The sequence below is a fragment of the Aulostomus chinensis genome, chromosome 3 (genome assembly GCF_037954235.1).
Source record: "Aulostomus chinensis isolate RoL2024-O1b breed Wild chromosome 3, RoL_Achi_v1.0, whole genome shotgun sequence".
In the NCBI taxonomy this organism is placed as follows: domain Eukaryota; kingdom Metazoa; phylum Chordata; class Actinopteri; order Syngnathiformes; family Aulostomidae; genus Aulostomus; species Aulostomus chinensis.
In genome coordinates, this window is record NC_141322.1 from 26,370,068 (window position 1) to 26,396,321 (window position 26,254).

Sequence of the window (26,254 nt, forward strand, 5' to 3'; positions counted from 1 at the left end):
CATTCTTTCAAAAAGATCTCTCATTTGATGGTTTTGATGAGAGAGCTGTCCAGGATGTCGGCCCAAAGTCTCCTGAAGACGCTCAGTTGGGTTTAGAACTGGTCACTGTGAAGGCCATAGTCAAACCATTCAGTGAAAGTGACACCCACCCACATACACACTCGCTATTGACAAGAGTCACAGTGTCAGGGTCAAGATGGGGGTCAAGTATTTCCACACACATGTACTTGCCCACTTGTAGAGAATTAGTGAAACTTATAACTTACTCAATTGAGCACATATCCCCGTCCGTCCACATCAGTGTCCACTAATACCTACAGTTTCACACCATTCCTCTCTCAAATGTGTGTTATTGTTTGGAAAACTAGTTTATACCCTGCAGCCCTTCTCTATGAGATTGTAGATGGACAGATCCTTTTGCTGACCCAGTTTACTTATGTCATTACCGTAGAACTAAATCAGTCCGTGTTCCTCATTAAAGACCAGACTAGTCATGTCAGTGTCTAAAGCTCCTGCAATCAAGGCATCTACATCTTTTTCTCCTTCCATCTTGATCCAAAATCCAGATCAGCATTTTGGAAATGTTACAGAGCATAACTGGATGTCATCTGCTAACTGTACCCTGTAGTACACCTGTGTGACAGCATTTGTATTTGTTGGTCTCTCCTCATTCATTCCTTATTTTCCTTTAATTTGACACCCATTTTAATTCTTGTTTGTGCATTTAGTTTAATGAATATATACGTAAGTGTGTAGTACCTGTTGCATCTAGATCTTTGCATATTAAGTGACACAGTTCCACAACAAAGGGGGATATGAAATATTTATTTACACCAAACCCACAAACACTTTCAATAGAATATCATATCAGTATTATTCTTTTCTGAATGTCTTTATTGTGATATGTTTGCCATATATGTTGACAAAGATTTGGAATCTAAAAATTAACTGAAAAGACTCATTTTTCATGTTCATAGTACAGCTTTCAGCTTTGTAATGTAAATATTTTCACTGGTAAACATGCATCTTATACAGTTCTTCTTTTAGAGTAGTTCCTCTTTTTCTGGTCAAGATGTAACACATGCAAGATATCCAGCTGTTATTGCAAGGTTCTCTCTACAAAGAGCTAAACGAATATTTTAAGATGCTGTTCAGACTTTTATCATGAAAAAATAAAACTATTTGGAGGAATTATTAGATTAAACTGAAAAACTTCAATATATCGAGGGAAGCATTGAATAATGGATTGTGGTGCAACTCTGAAGGCGAGGTTTGTATTTTCTGTAATTTACGAATAACTTGGCTTCTACCAGGCTTTTCTCACACAACTGCCATCCTCACCATGTTGATTTACTCTAAAAAAAAAAAAAAAAGAAAGAAGCAATGATTAGTTTTAGAGTTCAAAAATCCATATTTATCTACATGAATACTATTACAGAAAGCAATGCAAAGGTACGTTCTGATAAAAACTTACCTCTTACTGTCAGCTTAGTGGAGCATTCATCCCTCCCCATAGGATTTTCTGCCACAACCTTGTATTCCCCGGTGTCTTTGGGTCCAACCCTTAGTATGAGCAGGGAGCAGACGCCACAGGTGTTGGATATGTAATAGTTGGTATTGGTGTTCAGACTAATATTGTTACGGAGCCATGTCACATGAGGTGTTGGGTCTCCTTTTAAAGCACAGCTCATGTAACATTCATAGCCTTGAGGAGCAGTGTGCATTTTCAAAGGGACAATGAACTTGGGAGGACACTGAAGATTGCAGGTTTTCGCTTCTGGCCTATTCACAGTGAACTTTTCTGCAAAAAAGGAGGTATGCACGGCATGAAATTAGTTAAAAGCATTGATATTGAATATCATCTAATGTGACAGGACAGAACGTTTCAACACACTATCAGTCAAACTATGGAAATCCCTATCAAACAGGTTAATTCAGATCAAATCCATCACAGCTGACTCACAAGCATCGACAAGACAGAGAAAATAGGAATCTACACAACAACAAAAATGAGATCAATGCACACAATAAATTGATTAAAATGAAATAAAATCAACATAACATTATCATAAGATCAAAAAGCCAAATTTTATAAAATATAGTTAAAAATGGATGGGAAAGGGAAAAAAATATCAGACATATATTAAAGTGTCTAAAGTACTTAAAAGTCACTTTGGTACGGACCTGGAACATTGATATTGAAAGTGAATGAAACCAAATAATGGGGCAAATTAAAAAAAAAAAAAGAAAAAAAGAGTGTTTTGTGGTACTCAGCCCTACTTACGTTTTTTGGTTGAAACAAGCCACTTTGGTGATTCAGAGGGTTTGGAGGAGCCCATATCATTTTTTGCATAGACCCGGAACTTGTATTCTCTGCCCGGCATTATGTTACATGCTGTGAATTTATTGTTGAAGATGCGATCTGCAATAGTCTGCCACTGCCTTTTGTTTGAATCTCGTTTAGTCACCATGTAGTGCAACCGATCATCACGTCTCTCATCTGGCGATGGAGTCCAGGAAATGGTGACTGTTCCAGGAACATTTTCATCAATCTCCACAGGACCTGGTGGCTTAGGCTCATCTAGAGTTCAGATGTGAAACATGGTTACTCACTGTACTGTAAGTGGCGTGGTACTAAATTATCTTAACAACAAACAGCCAAACTCACCTGTGACTCTAATTTCAATACTGAATGATTCTTGGCCAACAATGTTCTTAATAAAGATAGTGTAGATTCCAGTATCTGAGCGCTCAGCTGAAGGAATCAGAAGCTGGGATGTGCCCTCGGCATTGCTGATTGTCACTTTTTTACTGACGGGCACTCCATCTTTCATCCAGGTAACCTCAGGCCAAGGAGAGGCCTAAAGACGACATGAATATATCAGGGTTTTTTTTTCTGATGGCAAAATTAATTAATTATAATGCATTGCCGTGTGTTTTAGTGATCTTAATTTTTTTAGATCATTACCTCAAAATTCATTGTAATCCGTGCAGAATTTCCTGCTCTCACCACCACAAAGCTTTTGATTTTTGTATCTGTCAGTCGGGGTCTCACTGGGTGCACAGGATGAGTGAAAATTAGGTTTTGTCACTGATTTTAATTGTACTTTTGGAGGCAAAAGGACAAACAAGTGAAACCACAACTCCTCTGTAAAAATTGACAATAACGATGCCTCAAAGGCGTTTTGTCTGGAGACTGGTAAAATGAAGCCCCACTAAACCTGAATTGAATAATGTACAAGCTGATATACAAGTATGCATTTTGCCCTGATAATATATTGGATACATTTAATCTCTCCGCCTATACTGTTCATCTATTTGTTACTTATTAGGTAAAGTGTTGTTACAGGTAAGTTACTGCCACTTCTATTTAAAAAAAACAACAACTGTTATTTGACAGAATTGTGAATATTCTTACCAGGTGGAGGCATAGCAAGGACATAATTATCCAGCTCCTGTGGCTCAGCCTCTCCTCCGTCATTCATAGCAATTACTCTCACCCAGTACATGGCCATCGATTTCATGCCTTTAATTGTATAGGAAGTCATCGTTATAGCATTGGAATTGCAGCGATCCCATTCTGTGTTTTCTGCAGGCCTGATCTCCACAAAGTATCCCTTAGCTTCATCCTCAACTCCTTTGGTGTCCTTGGGTTTTGTCCAAGATAGGGACAGAGTTGTGCAGGTAGAATCTGTCACTTTCAAATCTGTGACTTTTGCAGGAGGCTCTGCAACAAAAAAGGCAAAGTTAGTGCTTCAGTCTGTAGTCTGTTGGGAGCCTTGGTAATTTAAAATAATGCCTGTATCAGTAAGTGACCTACTTTTGGGGTCTCTGGCAAACACAAATTCAGATGGTGTGCTGAATTCACCCGCTCCAGAGTTATTGATTGCTGCCAGACGGAATTCATACTCGATGCCCTCAACTACATCTTTAACCGCAAATCCTTTACCTGAATGGGAAGCACCGATCATCAGTTCAGTTGTCACTGTATTGAAAAAGGTTATCATCAAATGATCAATCAATAAGAATGCATTAACCTCTGATCAGCTCCTCAGGCGGGTTGACTTGACCCCACAGATTGCTACCCTTCTTGCGTTTCTCAAGGTTGTATCCTAGGATACTGGTTCCTCCGGTGTTGGCAGGAGGAGCCCAGGACAGGGTAATACAATCCTTGAAGGCAGAAACAACTTTCGGTGCTGTTGGAGGTCCAGGGTATGCTGTATTCACAGAAGAGTGGGATCAGTGATTATTTGGAATTAGGTGTTGGATAAATGTAACATATTAAGTCATCTCTTTTCAACATCCTATTACTTTTCTGCCCACCCGAATGTATTTGGTCAACCTGCTGTTAAAGAGGATCTTTCCTAAGAATTAAGGCCGGATTACACCAGAAGCTGGCACCATGGAATTGATAACGATGGTCGTAAGTTTACCTTTGGTACCAGCTTGAATGTCCTCTGTTTCCATCATCTCACTGGTGCCCATTTCAGTCTCCACTCTGATGCGATAGCAGTACCTCCTGCCGTGGTCTACATCAGTATCCCTGTATTTGGCCTCTGGACCAACTGGTCCCAACTTCTTCCAGGTGTTTCGGCCAACTTGTTGTCGTTCAAGGATATAATTTCCTATCTTGCAGCCGCCGCTGTCTTTTGGGGGTCTCCACTTGAATTCAACTGCAGAGGAGGTGGCTTCAACAATCTCCAGAGGTCCCAGTGGAGGAGTGGGTTTATCTGCCCCAAGCAAAGTAGAATATGAATCAATGCTGGATGCGTTACTTTGCAGTTACTCCCTTTCATGTATTTGCAGACTACTGTATAAGTGCCTGCAAAGCACAATATTAAAGTTTTTGTTTTCTATACGTACCCAGTACAACAAGCTGGCTCAAGGCCTCAACAGTGCCAAACTCATTTTTGAGTTTCATTTTGACTTCGCCACTGTCTTTACGCTGCAGCTTCAGTAAAAGCAGACGACTGCAACCATCAGAGTGCTCTATCTTGACATTTGAGTCCTCTGACAGCTCTTCACCCTCCAGGTACCACTGAACTTTTACAGGTTCCCGTCCAATGTAGGGCAATTTAAAGGCAGCTTTGTGGCCCTTTTTCACAGTCAAAGGAGCTGTAAATGCTTTCAGTTCTTCAGCATCAAATCTGGGGGGATCTAAAATGATACAGACATAAGAGGGGGGATTTTCTTGTTTGTTATTCAAAGGAAAAACCAATGATCAGTTGTGTCTTTACACAATAAACAAATAGCTTTATAATTAATACATTATAATAAATTTTGTTCAAATTTTCAACATCAACATAATGTTATCATGCACAAAAATTATATTGTGGAAATCTCATATTCTGACAAAATTTCAAACCATTGTAAAATTAAATTTGCGTAAGTACAGTTCTTTCTGTAAGGACATAGTGGTTTACCTTCAACAACGATCAAGGCCTCTGTCTTCCGTCCATCTGCTTCAAATTTGTATTTTCCAGCATATTCCTCTGTCACTTTGTGAATTTTCAGCCTGTGTAAACTTCCCTCCTTTGAAATGGTTATGCCCTCAGATGATTTAATCTAAAAAGAAATAAATAATAGACATTTAACAAATCCAATGAGCCAATGGGTCCTCATCTGAAGTTCTACCTTACTTACTACATCATAATTCCCATTGGTCTATATTACTGTAAAAAGATTCCAAGCCTTGCACAGGAGGTACCTCGTTTCCATCTTTGAACCAAGTTCCTGCACAGTCTTCACTGCTCACTTTACACTCCAGTTCTGCAGCTTGTCCAATAACAGCTTTGCAGTCAGAAAGCCCGGCGTGAAAGTGAACTCCTGGGTCTGATTATTAATGAACCGACAAGTTAGTGAATGCATCTGCATACATCTGTTGATTTAATTAATCTACAATTAAAATTAATTTGTAAATCCATGCATGAATGCATGGTTTGTGTGCTTGTATGTGATTCAAGTGTGAACACACTTACCTCACAGGCAACACAAATTAATTAGCATGTTTTTCTGCATTTATGTGTATCATATATTTTATATTTACATAAAATACATGTTAAATGCAGATTTTATCTCAAAGTATATTTGAAGATTATCTAATCCAGGTTTTTAAGAAGAAGAGCACAATATTCCTTCGAAACTTGATGAAGATTTCTTCTTGGTCAGCTTGGTTGTTTGGGAGTGGGCTTGTTCAACTTCAACATCCAAGGATTTAAATTCTGGGCACAGCGCATAAGAGTCATGGCAGAGGCATTCATTTGCCTCAGTTCATTAGTTAGTCCCAAAAGAAATGCATGCTCTTAAAATAGTAATTTTCCCACTCAGGGCTGACAGCTCCATGGTATTTTATAGCATGGTCATCCTCCAACATCAGCTTTGGTTGTTTTCCATCTTCAGATTATGCACAAGTGTGTCTAAACACCAGTGTTGTAGTTGCTGTCTCAAGAATAAATGGTTCTGCAGATGCTCATTAACAAAAAAAGAACCTCAATGCACCAACTCATCCTGAATATGCATGTACAAAGCAAGCGCGAGTGTTAACACAGATGCACAGAGAGCACAGATTCATTCAAACATAACTCTCAGTAATGTACACTCACAGTCTGCAGACGCAAGACGTATGAGATGGAGGTGGACAAATACGTATTGAACAATAAATTGCTTGCTGTTATCCATCCTCAAGCCATAGAAGTATTGATCTATTGCCTACAAAACAGACAAACATGTTTTAATTCACTTTAACTAATATATTTCATGCGGCAGTGATTATGTACGACAGACAGAAATAATTCGTGCATCAAATTCCTAAAGACAGTCGGTGTTATAGCCACCCTTGTTGATAATGTCAAAAGGCCATTTAACCAGTTAGAGTTGTACTATATTGATGTTAACCCTCCAACCTTCAAGCCATCTACCCGTCGAATGACTTTATTCAGTGACAGTATCTCCCATGCAGCTGTTAATGCAACGTCATATCTTACCACTAACGGTTTCCTCGATCAGTGGGCCTTGCCGTACTCGGCCTGAACGCTTTCCACCTTCAGCAGTCTCCTCATGGTCTGCATCCTCATCATTTTCAGCAGATTCCCCACCTGCTGGCCCGGTACCAATATCACCGCTGGAACTGCTCGCTTCTCCGTTGTTTTCTTTCAGTTTTAGGGAATATCATCGTAATTACCATCAATCCAACGTTTCTCATTTGCTGTTGGATATGGCTTACAAATATCACTAATGAAAACAGCAACAGTAACAGCTGAAATATCACATGGAGAACAAAAACAAGATCAGCAGCAACAATATAACAACAATATATCCGTTTATTCAATGCAGAAGAAGAGGGTGGTGGAAAAAGTGCTGTTCAAATGGCTTCGAAGTTATTAGTTGTAGTATAATAAGTTATATGTCCAGCCCAAGATTTCAAATTGAATTTGCACTAACTTCCATGGAAGCCATTAAATTGTGCAAATGCAAGCTTTACTGGAAATGTAAGCCAGAGAATTGCAAGGGTTTTGAAGAATTAACACATTTAATTCACAACCCATGCTGCAGTTTTGCACATTCAGTTTAGAGGAGGCTTTTCATGGAAAATTTAAAACCTTCCTGATGAATTTTAAATTAACTGGTGCAAATTGAGCTTTTACTTTTTCCCCACTCAGTAAGACGGAGCAAGTTGGAGCATGACAAGGCATTTATGCATCTAATGATACTGCAGCTACATCCAACTTAATATTTTTACCTACTGTGATGCTAATTGAAAGTCTTATTCCAAAAATGGCGTTATCAGCAGCCATTCATCTACAGCATGCAGGCTCTTACCAACGGTTTCTTCATTCTCCCCAATATTTCGTTTTTGGACTTTGGGACTCAAATTTTATTTCCAAATGACATTATCAGCCAGCTAATCATCTACAGCATGCAGACTGTAACATTTCTTACCAACAGCTTTTCCGCTCTCCATTTTTTTTGTTTTAGTATTTATTCCTTTTTTCCCAGATTTTCCACTTAGTTGGTTTGTAGTCATCCCATCATTGTTATCTCCTATTTGTGAGTAATGACAAACATCAATTTTAAACAGAATGTTATGAAAAAGGCACTATTTGTTTCTCCGGCAAGGTCAAAAAAGTAGTTATTGTTTGTGAATTAGTCCTGACTTGTGTAGCGCATTTAGTATGTGATTAATAAGTTTACAGCATCAGCCCAAGATTTTAAACGGTGTTTGCAATCATGTTCCTGTGAGCCATTAAAATTCATGGCACAAACTGCTCTGGACTTGAAAATGTAAGCCCCAGATATGCAAGGGATTTCAGGAGGTAACAGATACAATTCTCAACCACTGCTGTGGTTTTGCACATTCAGGAGAGAGAATGTCTGTCATTGAAACGTAACTCTGCTACACTTGAAATCAGCCGACCCGAATGAAACCTATTGAAACCTTTACTCACATTTTATATTCAGTAAACAGAGAACATGTTCAAGCTTAATAAAGACAGAACAAGTTAGAGCATATTGAGGTATTTGTAGACATAACATACTGAAGCTAAATCCAAGTTAATATTTTCACCTACTGAGATGCCAGTTGCCATGTTTTTTTCTAGATTATCAGCCAGCTAATCATCTACAGCATGCAGCCTCTTCTTACCAACTGCTTCTTCACTGTCCAAATATTTAGTTTTGGGACCTTGTCCTCTTTTCCCAGATTTTCCACTTAGTTGGTTTGTAGTCATCCCATCATTGTTATCTCCTATTTGTGAGTAATGACAAACATCAATTTTAAACAGAATGTTATGAAAAAGGCACTATTTGTTTCTCCGGCAAGGTCAAAAAAGTAGTTATTGTTTGTGAATTAGTCCTGACTTGTGTAGCGCATTTAGTATGTAGTTAATAAGTTTACAGCTTCAGCCCAAGATTTTAAACGGTGTTTGCAATCATGTTCCTGTGAGCCATTAAAATTCATGGCACAAACTGCTCTGGACTTGAAAATGTAAGCCCCAGATATGCAAGGGATTTCAGGAGGTAACAGATACAATTCTCAACCACTGCTGTGGTTTTGCACATTCAGGAGAGAGAATGTCTGTCATTGAAACGTAACTCTGCTACACTTGAAATCAGCCGACCCGAATGAAACCTATTGAAACCTTTACTCACATTTTATATTCAGTAAACAGAGAACATGTTCAAGCTTAATAAAGACAGAACAAGTTAGAGCATATTGAGGTATTTGTAGACATAACATACTGAAGCTAAATCCAAGTTAATATTTTCACCTACTGAGATGCCAGTTGCCATGTTTTTTTCTAGATTATCAGCCAGCTAATCATCTACAGCATGCAGCCTCTTCTTACCAACTGCTTCTTCACTGTCCAAATATTTAGTTTTGGGACCTTGTCCTCTTTTCCCAGATTTTTCACTTAGTTGGTTTGTAGTCATCCCATCATTGTTATCTCCTATTTGTGAGTAATGACAAACATACATTTTAAACAGAATATTATGAAAAAGGCATTATTTGTTTCTCCGGCAAGGTCAAAAAATTAGTCATTGTCTGTGTGTTCGGTCTGACTTCTGTAGCTTATCTGGTACAGTTTAGACATTAATATTATCTGTCCAAGATTTTAAAGGGTGTGTGCAATCACTTCCCTGTGAGCCTTAAAAATTCATGGCACTAACTGCTCTGGACTTAAAAATGTCAGCCCTAGATATGCAAGGGATTTCAGAATTTGATGTACGTAACTCCAAATCCTCGCTGCAGTTTTGCATATTCAGGATAGAGAAGGTCTGTCATGGAAACCTTACACTGGCACTATTGAAATCCACTGGTCCGCATGGTACATTTACTAATATTTTATGCCCAGTAAACAAGAACATGCCAAAGCTTAACAAAGTTAGAGCATATTGAGACATCTATACACGTAATGATACTGAAGCCAAATCCAAGTTAATATTTTCACCTACTGAGATGCCAGTTGCCATGTTTTTTTCTAGATTATCAGCCAGCTAATCATCTACAGCATGCAGCCTCTTCTTACCAACTGCTTCTTCACTGTCCAAATATTTAGTTTTGGGACCTTGTCCTCTTTTCCCAGATTTTCCACTTAGTTGGTTTGTAGTCATCCCATCATTGTTATCTCCTATTTGTGAGTAATGACAAACATCAATTTTACACAGAATGTTATGAAAAATGCACTCATACCCCCCTGGCAAGGTAGAAAACGTAGTTATTGTTTGTGTGTTCGTCCCAGCTTTTTTAGCATATAGTTAAGAAGCTGATATCATCAACCCAAGACTTTAAATTGTGTTTGAAATGACTTTCATGCCAGCCATTAGAATTCTTGGCACAAACTGCACCACACCCTAGATATACCAGTGTTTCCAAAATGAATAGAAATAATTCTAAACAACAGCTGCGGTTTAGCTCATTCAGGATAGAGAACGTCTGTTGCGGAAACAACACGGTTAAAAAGTGTCATCACCTGATAGGAACTTTAACACATACAGTATTTGACATTCTGTAAACTCGAACATGCTAAAGCTTTACAAGTCTGTAAGACGGAGCATGAGGCATTTATACACGTAATGATACTGAAGCAGCATCTAAGTTAATATTGTCACCTCCTGAGATGCCAGCCGCCATGTTTTTCCTAAATAATCAGCAGCTAATCATCTACAGCATGCAGCCTCTGACATTTCTTACCAACTGCTTCTTCACTGTCCATATATTTAGTATTGGGACCTTGTCCTCTTTTCCCAGATTTTTCACTCAGTTGGTTTGTAGTCCTCCCATCATTTTTGTCTCCTATTTGTAAGTAATAATAAACATCAATTTTATACAGAATGTTATTCAAAATGTGTTACTTGTTACTCAGGCAAGGTTGATCAACATTAAAATAAAGTTAATAAAGTTTAGCTCATGTAGTGGATTCTTAATACGTTAATGTTTTCAGCTCAAGATTTTAATTTGTGTTTGCACTGATTTCCATCTGAGCCGTCACGTTTCTCGGCACACATGAAAACAGCACTGGACTTTGAAACGGTGGTTTCAAGTAGCAGCACTCCTGATTCTAAACCCATGCTGCAGCCCTGGGCATCCAGGATAGAGTGGATCCGTCACACTCACTTCACCGGAACTCCCTGGTCAAGTTTAAAGTACGCTGATGTTGAACTGCATGATGTTAGAGCTTCATGAGTCAGCATTTGTAGTGTTACAGCAGCTGCATCTAAATTAATGTTTTATTCAACAGTTATGCCCAAATTAAAAACTTTATTTCCAGCTAACCAGCTACAGCATGCACACGCTAACATTCCTTACCAACAGCTTCTCCGCTCTCCGTTTGCTTTGTTTTAGTATTTATTCCTTTTCCCCCTGACTTTTCACTTTGTTGGATTGTGGTCTTCCCATCATTATAGTCTCCTATTTGTAAGTAATGATAAACATCAGTTTTAAACAGAAAGTTATCCAGAATGCACTTCTTATGCAAGTTAGAAAAAACATTAAACGAAAATAATAAGCTAAAATATACAAGGTTATGTGTTGTGAATTAGTGTTGACTTATTTAGTATGTAGTTAATGAGTTACAATTTTCAACCCAAGATTTTGAATTGTGTTTTCGTCGACTTGCATGTGAGCCATTAAAATTTTTGGCACACATGAAAACTGTTACTGGGCTTTAAATGTTAGCCCTTGAACTGCCATAGGTGTCAAATATTCGTAAATATATTTCTAAACCCATGATGTAGGCCTGCATTTCTAGGATAGTGGAGGTCCGGCACAGAGACTTTGCGAGACCTTTCTGGTCATATTCAAATTACTCGGTCCAAATGGAGCTTTAACTTAGTAAGACAGAGCAAGTTAGCTGACTGTTTCAGTGTTTATGAGGTCGTGCTACTGCAGGGGCCCGTTTCACAAAGCAGGTTTAGTGAAAACTCGGGTCTATTAACCCTGAAATAAGGAAAACTCTGAGTTTTCCGTTTCACAAAGGGAGGTAACTCAAACCAGAGAAAGAGGGTTAACTCTAGCCTGTTTCACAGACAGGAGTAACTTAAACTTTCGGTCAGTTACCGCAGTAACAGACGCCCTGAAACTAACCTGGTCGGGACCAGGTTTTTGTCAATGAACCTCGAGTTTCTCGCTGTCTCCGCCCATTTTCAGAGCCACATACTCCATTTGATTTCCGCATTCATTCATCAGCAGGCGAGTTTTGTCGAGTTTTTCAACTAACATGGCATGTCCTTTTGTTGATGATCCCGTGGATCATAAATTAATGCGCTACCTTGTAAGCAGCTTCCTCCGTAATAATCATGATTGCAAAGGACTACATTTAAACTCACGCATTGACCCGAGCATCAATGTTCTTCCACGCCATCTCTCTCTCTTTTGCAGCTGCAGCGGTGTTGCACTTCTTTTTTAACGCGTGTTGAAATTCTTCACGATCACATCAAGATTTCCAACTCCACTGACGTGAAAAACGAAGCTCTCCGCTTCTCCTTCGCCACGGTGACTCTGTGAATCGGGGCTCCATTTATGCTGGCTTTTTAGAGTTGTCGTGATCGCGCTTTACCCCAGGTGAACCTACTCCGAGTTGATCAAACTGATTCAAATCCGCTGTTCTGAAACAGAAAACTCTGAGTTTCTATCTCAGGGTAGATCAACTCGGTGATCAGGATGAAACTCAGGGTTTGATGAACCTGCTTTGTGAAACGGGCCCAGGTGCGTCTACGTTAGTTTGTTCTCCTACTGTGATGCCATCTGCAGTTTTACTCCCAAAGGACATTTTCAGCCAGCTAATCATCAACAGCATGCAACCCCTCACATTTCTTACCAACGTCATCGTCACTCTCCATTTTTTTTGTTTTGAGAGTTTTTCCTTTTCTCCCATATTTTTCTCTTTGTTGGTTTGTTGTTTCCTCATCACTATTAACTCCTATTCATAATCATAGAAATCAATTTTATTTTCCATTTTACTTCACCAACATCATTCCCAAATGCTTTTATCAGCCAGCTCATCATCTACTGCATGCAACCTACAATATTTCTTACCAACGTCATCTTCACTCTCCGATTTTTTTGTTTTGAGACTTTTTCCATCCTTCCCATATTTTTCACTTCGTTGGTTTGTTGTTTCCTTGTCATTATTAACTCCTATTTATGATAGTAAACATCAATATAATTCCAAATAACTAAACCAACATCATTCCCAAATAACTCGTCTTCAGAGCATGCAGCCTCTGACATTTCTTACCATCATCATCTTCGTTCTCCATTTTTTCTTTTTTGAGATTTTTTCCATTTTTTCCATATTTTTCACTTTTCTGTTTTTTTGTCTCCTTGTAATTATTAATTCCTATATTTAATAATAAACATCAGCTTTATTCTCAAACAGCTTTACCAGCATCATTCCCAAATGATTTCATGTGCCAGCTAATCCTCTACACCATGCAACATCTGACATCTCTTACCAACAGCCTCTTCACCTTCCAAATGTTTTGATTTGGTACTTTTTCCTTTTTTTCCAGATTTTTCACCTTGTTGGTATGTAGTGTCCTCATCATTATTATTCCCTATTTAATTATAAGCATGACATTTATGGAGAATATTATGCATAATGCTTCAAGGTCATCATATGAATATGGAAGACAGAAATGGCAGAGAAGAGACTGATATCAGGCAACCGAACAAAACATCAACGTGAACCACAATACAAATACTCTATTTGGCTACTGCAATAAATAAGTCATATTCCTTGTAATTCAAAATCCACTGAGAAATGGCTAGAACTGTCTATATTGAATACTTTACTGATTTGCACCTACTGGAATAGAAGCCTAATTTAGGAAGACAATTACTTGATCTGAGGTCTATCAGCCATCAATGTTGAGGGACTCAGTTTCTTACCTGTTTCTGTATCTTGAGCAAGTGGACCATTGCCATCATGTTTTCCACTTCTCCCTTCTTCTCCATATCCTTTTCCTTCGTCATTTTCGATTGAACCATATTTTCCACCTGCCTTGAAGTCACCTCCTCCGGCCCCAGCTCCAACTCCACCTTTAGCTCCTGCCCCACCTCCAGCTGCACCTTTACTCCCAGCTCCACCAGCAGCTCCAGCTCCACCGGGAGCTCCACCAGCAGCTCCAGCTCCACTGGCTACTCCACCAGCAGCTCCAGGTCCACCGGCTGCTCCACCAGCAGCTCCAACTCCCCCGGCTGCTCCACCAGCAGCTCCAACTCCCCCAGCTGCTCCACCGGCAGCTTCAGCTCCACTTCCAGCCTCTCTTCCACCTTTACCTCCTACACCAGGCCCGGTGCCTTTAGCACCACCTGCAACTTTACCACCATCAGATATATCACCGCCGGCTCCACCATAACCACCAGTCCCAGGACCTGTACCAGCAGTTGCACCTCTGCCACCATCAGTTCCAGCCCCTCGAGCATCATCAGCACCTGCGGCGCCACCGGCACCACCAGCACCGCCAGCACCTCCAGAGTGTCCTGCCCCATCTGCAGAGCTGCTTCCTTTCTTCATAGTTTTCCCTGCAGCTTCATCCCCACTTGCTGCTGCCTTCTTTGCCCTTGCAGCAGCTTTGGCCTCAGCCTGAGCTGCAGCCTTGGCTTCAGCAGCTGCCTTTTTAGCTGCCTCTGCCTCTGCCTTAGCAGCTGCCTCTGCAGCGTCCTTCTCTGCTTGAGCCTTCTTGGCAATTTCCATTTTTTCCTCCATTTCTTTCTGATACCTTTCTTGCTGTTCCATAGCTATTTTCAGCAAATCAGTGTCATCAACACTTCCAGCAATAGTAGTTTTGCGAGCTGCCTTCTTTCCTTTGTGAGCAGAATCTTTGTCAGCTGCAGAAAAAAAAGGCCTAACGTTAGATTTAGAGTTCAACAATATGGTTTCAAGGGAATACACCTGGTTGCAACTCATACTGTGAAATGCAAAACAATCATTTTCTCACCTTCAACGATAAGCCAGGCATTACAAGATTTGATGCCAGCCACAGCAGCATAGATACCAGCATCCAAAGGCAGACAATCCCGCACAATCAGCTTGTGGATGAGTTTATCTTCAGATACTGTTATTTCGTGTTTGGCGCTATTTGACAGTGGCGCATTTTTCCCTAACCATTTGATCTCATCCATTGGTGCAGTCAGGACACATTGAAAGAGCGCGTCCTCTCGTTCTTCGGCCTTAACCTCTCGTATTTTTACAGCAAAGTCAACTTCAGGCACTACAGTGTCACAAAAAGACAGAAAAAAAGACTTTCTTTTTTACATCAATTCATCCCACAGGGATCAATAAAGTAATTTGATTACTTTCATCTACTACTTTTGCCAAATTTGGGGTTTTACCTTTAAAATCTGTGGAGAATACATTGACACCCTCAACATCCACTGAGTAGAGGCCAGCGTCTTGTGCGCCTAATTTCTTGATGGTGAATATATATTTCTTCCCAACTTGCTTTAAACAATGCTTCATCCCATCACATTCTTCTTTTGAGAATGGAACCATGACTCCGTCCTGCGAAACGATGGTGGGAACAAGTTGGCATTTTTGAAATTGACCCATAGAATAAGACAAATGAGAAGAGCCTCCTCGCTCACCTTGTACAGATACACTTTGCTGTTTGGATCTTTGAGGTCCATGTCCAACTCAATTGTTGCACATTCATCGTCATTGACCTCGATATGTTTCAGTGTGCTGATTTTTGAAACAAACTAGAGCACACACAAAATTAGAAACTTGTAATGAGTCTGCACGTATAATCAAACTAAAAAAACAGGCTAATGAAACAGATTTGCATAGAGAGGTGTTTCCCTGTAAAGGAAAGATGAATTGAGAGGAAGGGGAAGTATACCGCTGCAATCTCCTCTTCTCGCTCTCTCTTCATTTCATTCAGTTTCCTCAGCATTCCGCGGAAGTCTGTGATACCATATTCAGCACAGATGCGCTCGTAGTCTTTTTTGTCAGCACTGAGAAGAATTTCCCACACCTTCTCATCTGGTTCCATTTGCTTTCCCTCACGTGTTCCATCAGATTTTCTGTACAGAATAGATAAATCATAAAGCTTCCTACGATTCACTGCACGTTGCATCATCATTAAAAAGTGCAATTTACAGATTTTACTCTTACCGTTTTTTAAGTTTCTTTCTGAGGTCTGTTACATCTGCAGAAGCATAGGCAAAATCATTGCTGAGTATGTATGCAATGCCTTTTTTTTTTTAACAAAAAAAGCAGGTTTAATTATGCAACAACACAGAGGAGAGACCTTTATACCCCCCATAGCGGATCCTCTTTTCCAAGTGAAATCCAGCTATTCAAGCACATCTTGATGATCAAACGTTAGATTAAGCTGTCTCTGTCACAACACAGGCTGGAGAAAGAGGCGATGACTGACAACGTAATCTTTCTAATCTCTGCTCCCCCCTTTGATGCTTTTTAGAAAGGGCAAACTAAAACAAATGAAGGCTATCGACCACTAACCGCAACTCTATTTATACTTGTTCTGGCAATGCTGTTAAGATTTTACAATCAATATCTTAAAAAACTCTACAGTGAAGATAATTCCAGTGTTATTAAACTTGTTATTGTTTGTGTCTGAATTATTAATAGTTATTGGAATCAGTTCAGCTTCAGAAAGAGCGACTGTGAAAAACCTGGATGAGGCAGTTGTCTATGTCAAAGTCTGTTCAATAGAAGTGTTTATTGTGATACTGCAGATTAACAGTTTTGTCGTGTCAGGCCACATCATTGATAGGGATGTCAATAAACGTTAAACATTTGTGTTTATAATGGCACTGAAAAAACTGACTGAAAAAAAAAAATTAAACATCTAAATGTAAAAGCTGACAAGGACCAACACTGCAGTCTGACAAATTCTTCTTTGGTCCTGGGTTGCTGCAGTGCGACAAGGACGGAAGACATAACGTCACGCTCTTTGAGTTTTTTTAATTAAATGTAGATCAAACTGAACGAAAGAATGACAACCTCATAGAAATGATGATGGAGAACTTGGCTGCAGAGAGAATAACTTTCCATATACAAAGCCTTATTAATATTGGGACCATTTTTTATTTTTTTTGCCATGATTTAAGTTGAATTTATGCCAATTAACACAAAAAAAATGTAGACAGTAATATTCCCTCCTGTCTGTCTCAGCATTGGATTGATTAAGTTAAATGTTTTTTTTCTGACGATTAAAATCCATTTTTAGCAAACTAAAAATTGTATTACCCATAACATTACAAATCTTTGGCTTTTGTTTTCCACTTCTTTGCAGTTTCACACACAAAAAATATTCATTACATTAAACAAAAGTTGTATAACCTTATTTGTCTATTTCAGCTTTTACTTTTATGTTTCAAGAAGATGGCATTTTCCACTCAAAGTAGCATTACAGTATAAAAAAGTACTTGATGATTTACTCTCCAGAATGGAATAACACTTTATCTTTTGGTGCTCTGTAGTATTGAGGCAGTTTGTTCAGTATCATGAAAGAACTGCTCTGGATCCACATTTTTATTCTGGAAACCTTGGTGTACAGTAGGATTTCCTCCATTTGTGTGGCAGCGTAGGCGTACGGTACAGTGTATGGAGTGTTTTCAGTCTTGTGTGCCACAACTAGTGACAAGAAAAGATACTTTAATGTGTGTAAATGTCCTGTTAGAGCCATTCCCTCAGATGTTGTTAACAAGAATTTCTCCAATCACCCCCCCCCCCCCCCATGTGTCATTCACACACACAAAAAAAAAGAAAAAAGGGTAGTGGGTTTAAAAAAATAGTCATTATCCTTTGCAGTGACACTTTGCTGATGTGACAAATGCAGCATGAAAGGTTGATTTTTTTCCAAATAATTCCAATCAATCAATACAATGTCATGTTGCTATGAAAATTTATGAGCTCCTTTACAGCACAGACAAAGTCAGGGGGCTCTCGGATGTTAGTGTTGACAGCTTCAACGCATGCCATCAGTCTCTCGTCTTTGAACATAGGCAGAAAAAGAAAGGTATGAATGTGTTTTGGTTGCATTACATTGTTACTTTGTTTATTATCAAATTCTTTTTGTATAGGATGGAGGCAGTTGACGAGCATGACATGACTTGGGAAAGAAAACACGTGAACGCACGCACAAACAAAAGCCTGGGTAAAATATTTGAAACCTCACCTTCTGCTTTTGCCTTTTGAAATTCCTTGGATTTAGAGAATCCAACTGTGAACAAATGGTTGACTTTTATTTTCTGGTCATCACAGTTCAGCACTATTCTTTATTTGCTTGATCATATGTAACCAACACACTTGGTCAAAACACTCATCAAAAACTGATAATTCAAACCTGCTCACCAGCAATAACGTTTAAGACAACAGTGCAGACAGCCCTTCCATATTCATTGGTGGCAAAACACTTATAGGTATCGGCATCATCCGGAGCCACTTTTGGAAACTAAGAAATACAAAATCAAGAGTTATTGATATTTTTTTTTGGAGTGTTATGCATTTCGGTCTGAGAATATGTCATGATTTCCAAATTTTAATTGCCAAGTTTACCTCAAGGGTATGCTCGCGGGATGCCTCATTGTACTTTTGCTGGCAGATGTCAGCTTGGAAATGTATTTCTCCATTCGCTCTGCTCCATGTGACAGAAGGTGTTGGAGTTCCCACAACTATGGCTTTGAAAACCCCATATTTTCCTGAAATAGAATGAAAAGTGACATGTTAATCAATAGCATGTTTCAGGAAGATTCCTGTGCCTCATATAGATGCTGCAAATGCTACAACTACATTCACACAAAATATTCAGTTTTGAGAGTTTGTCTGATATTATGGGGTAGTAATGCACCGACGCCAATTTTTTTCTTGAGTATTTTCAAAATAATTGTTGATTAATATTGCATAATTAATCTGTATCATAACACACAGCACGTCATTAAATTTAAATGTATTCCAAAGCAATGTATGGAAGGATCTGTGAAACCAAGGGAATAGAATCTGTGTCAGTACAAGGATTGGCACCATCATTCCAATCCGTGTATGAAGTCGGTTTTGTCACCTGATTCTGATATTCTCAATTTATATTTATATTCTCAATCAGATATCCTTCCTCTTATTTTAAGCATTTTGCTTTTCTAGGTTATGTCTTACCCTCTTGAATTGTCAAAGCAATGGGTTTGCGGGTGAAGTCTGGAGTTGTCATTCCTTCTGGAAGCTCCTCCATAAACTGCGTTATCATGACACCAGGCACTTTGGACTTCTTCCTGATACCTAGTCAAATAAAAGATATATTTAACAATTAGACAGGGTTTATAGAAACATGACCAGCCCCGCTTATTGTAATAAATATGAAGTACTGAATGCAAATGTGAGGGCATAATTAGGTATTTATTTATACTGTATATCCTTTAACACATGACCAATGTGAAGAGCCACCATGTGGGGAGAAAACACGATGGTCTCCACAAAGGTGATTTTTTTAAGAAAAACCTATGGTTAGATTTAGTTACCCATTAAACAGTTGTCAGTGTAAACATCACACATAGTCACATTCAAACCAAAGTGTCGGGTATTGTCTGAAAGAGGCAACATGTGCTTGAATTTGACATTGATGACCCTCTTGGCTAACCATTGCGGCTGTTATCTGTTTTTTTCGTCTCTATTCAGTTCTAAGAATCTTAAAGTGATGTAGCATTCTCTAGAAAGATTGATAGTCACTAGGGTTGGCCGATGTCTGATTGACTGGCATGTGACGATGTTCATAGTAGAATGTGGAGATAGACAACAACACAGGGATTTATGTGTTGAGGCGTGTTCACACCAAATGCAACGCAAATTTTTCGTGCGATAAGTGAACATGTAAAGTCTATGTAGAGAGGCGATAAGACGCACATTTGCGTGTATACTCACCCGGCAACGGGAGTAATGTGACACAAATTTCGCGATTTTGCATCTTTTCAACTTGCATGACAAATTCGCGTGATGTTGTGGCGAGAGAGCCCATCGGTGTTGAGTTTCCCTGGCGTCAGTGAAGTGATTAATGGTCCTGGCGCCTATAGGTGGTATCCGTCTGTGATATCCTGGCACCGATCCTCACCAACAGGTCATCAAACTGGGCCCTCGTCAGCATGAAGTACCACTGCAAACGGCTGTCGTCCAGGCAGTGAAATTCACCCAGCTGTGTGCTCCCCTGGATTATGCAATGGATCCAGATACAGCGGCGTTTGGTTTTCTGCCGTATCTGGGACTTCCACAACAGATACAAGCCAGCAACGGTTGTTAAGGGCAGCCATGGTTGATGATGGAAAAAAAATGGCGGAAATAAATTCTCCTCGCAGGAGAAAAAGTTTGCGTCGCGTTTGGTGTTAACACGGCTTTTGGCAGGATGGTGAAAAAGGACTGGTAATGATATAACGACTTGGAATTAGGCTTTCTTTTAAAGAGTATGCATGGATTACAATTACATCTGCTTGTACACACAGCAGAGATGTATTCTGTGATGCAGAAGTATGGAACAATGACGGCTTCATTTTTTTTAGACACCCTTTCTTTAACCTGAGTCACTGCGCTGGGCCATCAACTCCTTAAGCAACCTCAGAATTACAGAAGCTGGTATAAATCATGAAGATGTTTTAAAAGTATTTTTTTCAACACAGCCACTGGAATTAAAGTATATGTGTTGAGTTTTTGAACATCTTGATGCCTATCAGAACATCGATGCCCATACCCCAATAATCAGTCAATCTTGGAGTATTTTTAAGTTATAATTTTAATGCTTTAATTGGCAGAAGGTGCAGTTTACCTACTCTCATATGTCTGCAGAAGTCCTATGACTTTGGTTTTTAATATTTATTTTTTCAAAATCCAACTTAACCAACTCTCCATAGGATGAAAATTTTGCACTTGTGTTGGAACAGCACTCATGATAAGCAATTCATCTTGTGCCTTACAGAAAGAGAGCCATGGATGCAGTATTTATAGGGGAAAAAAACTGTCACTGATTGATTAAAACATCGAGAGAGTTTTCCAACTGTTTAAATATCCAACTTATAAAAGGAACTTTGTGAAATGAAATGTCCATAAGAAGGGATGCACCAATACCGATACTGGTGTCGGGTATAGGTCCAATACCGGGCATGAGCACTCGTACTCGTACTCATAAAATTGTCACCGATACCACTTTGTGGCAGCGCGCGGTTTACAGCACTTGACTGCAACACGGGCAACTAAGAGTCAGCAGTGTGGAACTACTCTCAGGTGAGTGAGAGGGACAAAAACCACGCACAATGCGAATTATGTCCAGCAAAACTCTCAAGAGGAGGGACAAAATCTACAGCTTACAACACAAGCAACTTAATTAAACATTTGAAATCCCAGCACGAGGCAGAATAGTAGGAATTCACTCACGACACCGACAACAGACAACCAACTTTGCAGCAGATGCTGGCTAAGCAGGAGAAAACGTCAGAGACTAACCACGTGCGGTCAAAATCACAGATGCTCTTGCAGAGTATATTGCCCTGGAAGACCAGCCCAAAAAAATTCAAAGTAACTTTATGTGTAATGGTGTAAGTACTCGATATTGGTGAGCGCTCAAACGCAAGTACTCGTACACCACTCGTTTTGGAAAAAAGTGGTATTGGTGCACCCCTATCCACGAGAGTAGAATCCTGATCATGCTTTTTCATGTGACTGAATAACACTTGATGTAAGTAGCAAAACCTAAAGCTAAAAGTGTTACAAAGTCAGTTTTCTCATAAACATAAATGTTTATGGTATGTTGAGAATGTGAGTTCAAATCAGTTGAAATATGGAAAATTTAAAGTTTCTGTCCAGACTACAATGTTTGACTGAAAGTACTTAAAATCTGCCTGTAACATCATACAGAATTACAAGACATCTCGAGCATTGCTGGTATTTAATCCCCATTATTTTTTAATCGTTCTGCATGTCACATTTTTATTTCATGCACAGTTCAATCTAAATTTATGGACAACAAAAACTGGGGTGGGGGTCAGTTATTGAAAAAAAGATCACCAAATGATAATGTGTGTGAGTGTATATGTGTATATATCTATGTGGATAGATGTGAGTGTATATGTGTATATATCTATGTGGATAGATGTGAGTGTATATGTGTATATATCTATGTGGATAGGTGTGTGTGTGTGTGTGTGTGTGTGTGTGTGTATAAAACCATGTATAACCCCATGAGTATTTGTATGAACTAACCCACTGAGTTCTGATCACAGGGACTCCGCTGGCCGAGGGTTCCATTAGTTTTCATTTGATGAGGGCAGAATGTATCAAATTATTTATCCACTTTAAATGAGGAAATATGCCAAGTTCCCCAATGATATTTTGTGGCTTAAAGTTCAATGGAGGTAAATTGCTTGTAGCAGCTCCTCTGTTCTTTAGCAGAACACTGATAACGTTGCAGGGGTCTTGTTGCTGTTGACAAGCTGTACCCTCATGCTGTGATTTCAAACAGCAAGGATGGCATGGAAATTACTGTAAGCAAATCACCATTAAAGCTGAATGTTGAAGTCTGGCATTTATATTACGGGTCAGCTCCCCTGGTACCAAAAGATCCACATGCATCCCATAATTTCGCAGCAGATTTAACATGACATGTGTGATTAAATATGCTTTAAAGATTCTGTACCTCTGTGCACTATTGGTGATTAACATAAGACTTTGAAACTGCCTTTTCTTAAGGGCTCATCGGGGTTAACAATATAATGAGCCTTGAAAGTTGATTTAAACATGTCCTGCCAAGTTCCCATTACTTTAATTCTGTTTGTATAAGGCAGTGTTGGAACACAATGTGCTACTGCACCAGTTGAAGCATTGTTGGGCTCAGATTACACGGAATAGAAATGGCTACTAACAAAGGAAGCCCTTAATTATAACTCTTCACTGGAACTGACATCAGTGCCTCAAGTCTTGCACGAAGGCGGAAGAATTTGTACATTTTGTGAGGCAAAAACCATTCACATTTTCAATCATCACCAGACTTTTGATGTCTTACTTTCCAAGAGATCTTGACAGCTGGAAGCATCACCTATCGCTATCAGATAGTCTTTTATTTATTCAGTCGTCATGTGAAATGTCACCGGCTCAAAATACTTAACGACCTACATCATATGTCCAATAGAGTTTCACCTTTCATCTGTGTAAAGTCATAATTTATGGAGGAGCTTTTGCATTGGATCATATTAACCACACGACTGCACTCAACGTACTTCAAAACTAATCTAATGGAATACTGTGTTTTACATACTGTAGTACATTGTACTCTCATGCTGTACCTGCACACTGCCTCTCCATTTCTATCATGATCTGTGCTTCTGTGATTTGGACTTTGCTGTCATGTTGGCTCTTGCATTCCTTTTTATCTGGCCGAGAGAATCGTTCCAGAAAGAGCCATCCATGATTACATTTGGCCAGTCTACCTTATTTGTGTTGCCCAAAAGTCTCTTTGACTAATTAAAATGGGACACAAGATATCAAAAGCTATTATGATTTTGATGCGGCTTAAGGGTTCCTAGAGGTCATGGATATCATTTCTGCATGCCACCTTAAAGCTCTGCGTTAACTCAACAGTGCATGCTTTTCTTAGAGCTTCTTTGAACTGCACGGATCATAAAAATTCCAATTTTCTATCTGTGACAGTCCTGCTCGTCACAGTAAGCCCACATGGGTCAGGGATTAAAAGGCCAGCGATTTTAAGGGAATACAGAAAGGGGAACTTCAAGGGAGGGGGGTTCTCCGTTTTCCTTGGCGTTTAGCATTTCAAATTACACCTTCAGATAGGATTTACTTGTATTTATTTTAGACACTAGGTAGATATTCAATATAAATCCATGTATTTCTTAATTTAGCTTGGAGGTATATTTAATTTAAAGTGAGATTTGGAGTTGCCAGTCAGATTATTTACGTTGTAGAAGACATCATGCCACCCACTGGAGATGTCACGTATCCTAAGTGAGACTGAACTGTGCCAACATACCATAAGGGACTATTCAGCATGTAGTTATGTGTTTTAAAAACTGCATCTTTCAAAGTAAACAGTATAAGTTTGTATTCATTTGTAGGTTATGTAAAATGTCACAATGAAATGCACATGTTGTGACACTGACAGTTGAATCATCCACCTTGAAAGAATGACACCTTTCATGGTGTGATGAGGACCACGTCACACATGCAACACATCCAACGTGGAGTCATGCACTTACACGGAGTGAATCGTTTGTGGGATTTGAGTTCTGTTTTTTCACTCGCATACCTTGGTCTTCTGGGTGAACTCCTTCAGAACTGTCGACTTAACACGCAACGGGACAGCAGGAGAGGGAACAGGACAGTTAAATATTAATCCTGACAAAAGCACCATGGCAGCTTGGAACTTCGACAGGATTATGGACATAAAATACACATAAACACAACAGTATATGGGATGACCCAGGAATGGGAAGCACTAGAACAGACACAGCTGAAGCAGAACAACATATTCAGTGACCTTGGACACATTAGACAACATAAAAGGGTTAGTTTACACAAATAATAAACATCATATTAGCAGATGGTGTGACAGCAGCAGCTTCTGTGAACTTGCAGGTTAGACATTTTCTCAAGGCCAACATCTCAGGATGATTTGTTTTTTGCAGTGCTTGAGAGAAATTATGTGCAACGACTTTGGAGGAAAGCAATTTAGAGGAAATTAATTTCAAATAAGCCTTCTTTCTGTTTTCCATCAAGTCCCATTTTTGTGTTCAGTTTTCTCAAAGGCTGGGTGCGAAGGACTTCTGCATCCATCTTCCATGATGCTTTTCGTTAATCATCCTTGTCATCATCAGTGGGATGCTGGTGTTAATCTTCAGATAAAGAATTTCTTTGTTTTTTTTTTCTCAACGTGGCTTCTTCAGTGATTACTGAATCTTGAAGCTGCGATGTCTTAATTAACACGTTCCAAGATGAGGGGAAGGTAATCGAGCTGGCCTTCACCACTCTAGAACTTGTAGCTGCTGGTTCTTCATCGCAGAAAAAAGAACAGTATCTTCTTGGCAATTGTCAACAAGAGACGGTCAAGTTTTTCTTGATATCGCAGGTGATGGAATTATTTGACTGTGTCCACAAGAAATGCTTGTTGTGTTCATCTTCAGTTATCCAGCAGAAATAATTAGGATGCAGCGTAATACATTGTTCAACTCCTTGGCTAATCCTTGTCTTCAAAGAAAGATTCTTTTTTTTTTTTTTTTGACAAGACTTGGTAGTCTTCCCCGGTGTGTTCTGAGCTTCTTTGCTCCCTTGAATAAACTGTCACATGAATGTTTCCTTTGTCCACAGATTGGTTGTATAGGTCAAATGGATCCTTTTCCTACAGATGCAGACTGATGCCGTACAAATACCCTGACGACCCACCTAGAGAAGGGTGCCCAGCACTGCACTTACCCGCCTGCCCGGTGGCAGTAGGATCAGTCACCTTTGACCTTTTCCACATCTTGATATCCTCTTGAGCTCTGCTATCTCAGAAGCCTCTGTAACAAAACAAGAAGAGAGGAAATCTTCAGGACAAGTTTTGACTAAGAGTACTTTATTTCACTCATTCCTTTATTGAAAAAATAAATGGACACCCCTCCAAATTTTTTTTGAAACCATATTTATTCAAAAACTTTGGAGCCAATTCAGCTGCTGATCTAGTTTCATGTAGTTTGCTCCTCAGCCATTGCAGTTGCTTGAACCAGTCAGCAAGGGGCAGCAATATTTACAGTGTTACAGTTTACTTTTAGCCTTAACCTGGGATGAATGCCTGTCTCTGGAATTCCCTCTCAGGAATGTGTTAATCAAGCAAAGAACTTGTTGAAATAAACAAGACAGAGATTGATGCAATGGTGTGAAAGCCAGGCATCGAGAGAACATTAGATGAATCAAGTTAAAATGTGTGATTATAGGCTGTCACGTCTGCTCATGTGAACAGGAATCTACAGTAGACATCAGTTTTATTGAAATCCAATTTTACCTCTGAGTTAATGCGGAACATACACACAGACAGACAGTGTGAGCTTTGAATTTCATTGAAATTGCCACCGGTTTAACATGAAATGATGTGCAGATGTAATATGACCCATGTTACTGCTCCCCTCTTTTATGAAAGGTGACATTGCTATTTTCTGTTCTTGTAAAATCTGACCGACAAACTCTCAAGTTAAGAGGTATTAATCCTCTCATTGGACAAGGACCGTGTGGAGGTGTGGTTATAACATTCTACATTTTAAGATGATTGG

General features: G+C 39.3%; 1 protein-coding gene and 1 long non-coding RNA gene across 7 annotated transcripts in view; one reads left to right on the forward strand and one right to left on the reverse strand.

The window, feature by feature from the left end:
- LOC147268429 (uncharacterized) overlaps window positions 1–26,254 on the forward strand; it is a 172,319-nt gene that overhangs the window by 51,466 nt on the left and 94,599 nt on the right. The gene's annotated exons all lie outside the window — the stretch shown is intronic.
- Window positions 898–25,470, reverse strand: igfn1.1 (immunoglobulin like and fibronectin type III domain containing 1, tandem duplicate 1). Its single transcript, XM_086200918.1, has 28 exons — window positions 25,418–25,470; window positions 24,259–24,287; window positions 19,122–19,241; window positions 18,528–18,670; window positions 18,324–18,423; window positions 18,148–18,192; window positions 16,116–16,149; window positions 15,841–16,024; window positions 15,587–15,700; window positions 15,335–15,503; window positions 14,941–15,213; window positions 14,142–14,830; window positions 13,889–14,098; window positions 10,989–11,076; window positions 10,026–10,127; window positions 8,642–8,743; window positions 6,984–7,148; window positions 5,708–5,832; window positions 5,424–5,565; window positions 4,864–5,157; window positions 4,434–4,730; window positions 4,038–4,217; window positions 3,821–3,949; window positions 3,419–3,727; window positions 2,969–3,054; window positions 2,669–2,861; window positions 2,285–2,581; window positions 898–1,801 (listed from the first exon to the last, which is right to left on the reverse strand). The coding sequence occupies exons 1-28, from the start codon at window positions 25,468–25,470 to the stop codon at window positions 1,419–1,421; spliced, it is 5,055 nt and encodes a 1,684-aa protein (XP_086057044.1). The 3' UTR covers window positions 898–1,418.

Coding starts and splice junctions, on each gene's coding strand:
- igfn1.1 (XM_086200918.1), bottom strand. CDS start 25,470: ATGTGGAAAAGGTCAAAGGTGACTGATCCTACTGCCACCGGGCAGGCG. Junction 7,149..8,641: donor GGACAGTGAAGAAGCAGTTG/GTAAGAAGAGGC, acceptor TAAAACTGAAAG/AAAACAACGGAGAAGCGAGC. Junction 5,158..5,423: donor GGCCTTGATCGTTGTTGAAG/GTAAACCACTAT, acceptor GTATCATTTTAG/ATCCCCCCAGATTTGATGCT.